The sequence below is a fragment of the Cyprinodon variegatus genome, unplaced genomic scaffold, assembly GCF_000732505.1.
Source record: "Cyprinodon variegatus isolate N-32 unplaced genomic scaffold, C_variegatus-1.0 Scaffold1095, whole genome shotgun sequence".
Classification (NCBI taxonomy): domain Eukaryota; kingdom Metazoa; phylum Chordata; class Actinopteri; order Cyprinodontiformes; family Cyprinodontidae; genus Cyprinodon; species Cyprinodon variegatus.
The window spans coordinates 236,397-239,509 of NW_015151548.1; the positions used below are offsets into that span (position 1 = coordinate 236,397).

The 3,113-nt window shown below is 45.5% G+C and overlaps 1 protein-coding gene across 3 annotated transcripts in view; it reads left to right on the forward strand.

The window, feature by feature from the left end:
* The window catches only part of nf1 (neurofibromin 1), a 136,404-nt gene extending 133,706 nt beyond the window's left edge, over positions 1–2,698 (forward strand). For all 3 annotated transcript variants that reach the window (XM_015400359.1, XM_015400358.1, XM_015400361.1), the window contains one exon: positions 492–2,698. In XM_015400359.1, coding sequence (XP_015255845.1) covers positions 492–634 — 143 coding nt within the window. In that variant the 3' untranslated portion in view covers positions 635–2,698. The remainder of the gene's footprint in view (positions 1–491) is intronic.
* Positions 2,699–3,113: the final 415 nt, after the last annotated feature.

The window sequence follows — 3,113 nt, forward strand, 5'->3', positions numbered from 1 at the left end:
CCTCATTGCAAAGCGAAAATGCAGGCAATCGTTCAGCATTGATAATGAAAGCAAATGAGTCGGCCTATTTGAATCCTCTTTTCTCATCAGCAATCTTCCTTTTTTTCCCCTTTGGGATTCATATTCCGAGACACACCTGCAGCTTTGTTAGCCTGGCACCGCGCCACGCTGGTTCCAAGTTATGACCACTGATCTCTATGGCTTTGACGCAAATTATTGTTTAAATTTATTTATAATACAAATGTTTAAAGCATTGGAAAACATACATTTTTGTTTGCAACCTGCACACCATATAAAAAAAAAAAAAAAAAATGGATTTTCATAAATTTTTGAAAAAGCTCCAGGGAGCCACAAGGGGGAGCTAAAGGGCCGCAGGTTGCCGACCCCTGGACTAGATCATCCAGGCAAACTGATTCAAAGTTTTCTAAGGAAAACCAGTTGCTTGCATCTATCTAAGGCTTCATTAGACTTTGTCCTCTGTGTCCCTCCAGGTGTGGATAAGGAGAACGTCCAGCTGTCCCCCAGCTCGGCCCTGTCCAGCGGGGGACGTACTCGCCACGGGTCAGCGAGTCAGGTGCAGAAGCAGCGCAGCGCCGGCAGCTTTAAGAGACCCAGCATCAAGAAGATCGTCTGACCGCCCTCCGATTGGCGCTGCCCTCTCTGTTTCCTCTCTAGTTTCTCCGTCTTCTCCATCCTCCTCGCATCGGCAACACAAGTGGTTCGGGATCTGAATGAGGGAATATTTCCGAGGGCGACCCGAGCAGAGCCGCCAGAGTCGCGGCTCTTTTTATTTGATTTTTAAACGGCAAAGGTTCTGGAAACGCTCGTGATCTGCACCGGGCTCTGTGTGAGAGACTTCCCTCGCTGCAGGAAGTGACGCTGCGGACACTTCGGCCTGGAAGCTAAAGCGTGTGTTGGGTCGGATGCTCAGCAGGCGCCGTGTGACGGGACCAACATACTGACCTGCTGGGACGCATCGCTGGCTCTCTGTCCTGTACATAGTTGGTCCAGACTGATGATCTACATCCGGTCCTTTGTGCTAAACTTGCTGTTTTCTCCATGGTGTGCCTTTGTATGGTTTTATATATGTACAATTTGTAAAGTTAGAGTCCAACCTTGCTGGAGACAATAAACAGGTACTAATTATGAAGACGGGCTCCTCACATCGACGTACGTCGAACTAAAACTGTCCAGATCTGCCTGCAGTGGCGGTCCGATAACCTTTGACCCCACGCCTGACACTATTTACTCTGTAGAAGTAGATGATGCTACACAAATCTTCCTGTACTCGAAACACTTTCCAAAAAAACTAGCTTTTTTTTTTAACACTTTAACCATGAATATGACTAAACACTATAAGAAATGCAACCCTGTAAATACCTGCAAATCTTTTGCTTTCATTGTTTATCTGTTTTCTCACCAGTTCAGTTTTTTTTTAGCAGCGAAACGTTTTATTTCTGATTTATGTGAAGGGCAATAACCTGTAGCTCTCCAGACGCTTTGCCCCTTCGTACAGCAACGGCGTGCGTCTGCCTCTCCTACCGCCGCTCATTATGTGTTCTCCACCCAGATGCTGTCCTCAAAGGATTTCTGTGCCTGCAGAGCTCAGACCGCCGGGCGACCAAAACCATACATAGAAGTGAGAACGGGCGTGTCGGTTCTGTCCGGTCCGACAGGATTGTGTTTGGCTGCGGCTCGGTGAAGCTGTTAGGTTTCAGTCAGCGGTGAGCTGCAGGCTTCAGCCTGACTGACATGTTAACTCTGTTTTCACTTCCTGCTCAGAGGCTGCTTTGAGATGCTCATATTTAGTGGTAAATAAAGCTAACACGACTCTGTCAACAGTGCATGCAGTTCAGGGCTCAGGGTTGGTGCTACTTTAGACAAGTCACCACCAGTTTGATGTCTGCAGGACTGAATCCAGCAGAACCTGACTAACTTGGAGAAAGATCAAGTGTTTATCTGGCTGGACAGGAGAAGGTGGCAGGCTGCTGACAGATGATTTCAGGCTCAATCCAAGATGAGACAAACTAGTGAAGCTGGCAGTAAAGGTCTAAAACCCAGCGACCGGAGACTGGTAGGTCTGCCTCAGAACTAACAGACGACTGGCACTCAGGGTGTCGGACTCCGTGGGCAACAGATGAAGCCCCTCCCCCCTCTTAATGAACACTCTGAGATTGAATCATCGAGTCATCGGCCGCTCTGTCACCTACATGTCGGGTTGCAGGCATTTGCTGCCCTCAGCTCAGGGCGCCAGAGAAACTTCTGCAGATTCCTGTTTATTGGAGAAATAAAGACCTTATTATCCAGGAACGAATCACAGCCGCCCCTTTTCCCTCCAGCATACTTGAAGCTTTTTCTTCCTGAAACACGAGCAAGACATGGAGCTGACGAAGCAGGCGGACGACTTGCACTAAGTTCAGAAGGGTCATGGCTTTTTAAAGATGAAAAACCTCCAAATGTGGCATGTTCTTTTGATGTTATGCAAAATCTAATGTCTTGAGTATGGTCTGAGTAGTCCGAGTTCTGTTTTTAATGCAGTATGTGTGACAATTGTAAAGATTTTGTGTACAATTTGAGATGATATATTTACTACACTGTACATACCTGTGATACTGTATCATTTTGTTTTTGTAAAGCAGGTAGTTTCTGTATCATAATACATATATTACAGTGTTAGTAATAAAAGGTTCTGCTAGTGCCTGACTTGGTCTTCTTTAAAAGTGGTGAAATACTTTTTTTTATTGATGTTTCCACCTGAGTCACTACATAAACTATAATGCAATGCAGCAAACACTCGCAGCTCTGATGTGGGTCTGATCATAAACATTTTATACGCAGGCACCTCATTGGACGCTGGCCGACGTGCCTTAGGTACGGCGGCCGGGAGGTGCAAACCAACATTACAAAATCTAAAACACTTTTACAAGTTCAAAAACAAATTATTTCAGATAAAATTACATAAAAAAAAATAAACAAAAAAATTCAGAACAAATAGCATTTTGAGAAAAACATTCGAGAAGGAAAGGAAAGATCTCGCCCTTACACTCCTAAACTAGCCTGACGTAGTCCTACTCAATTCTAGTCAGAATGAGTCTGATGCTGCTCCATAGAGC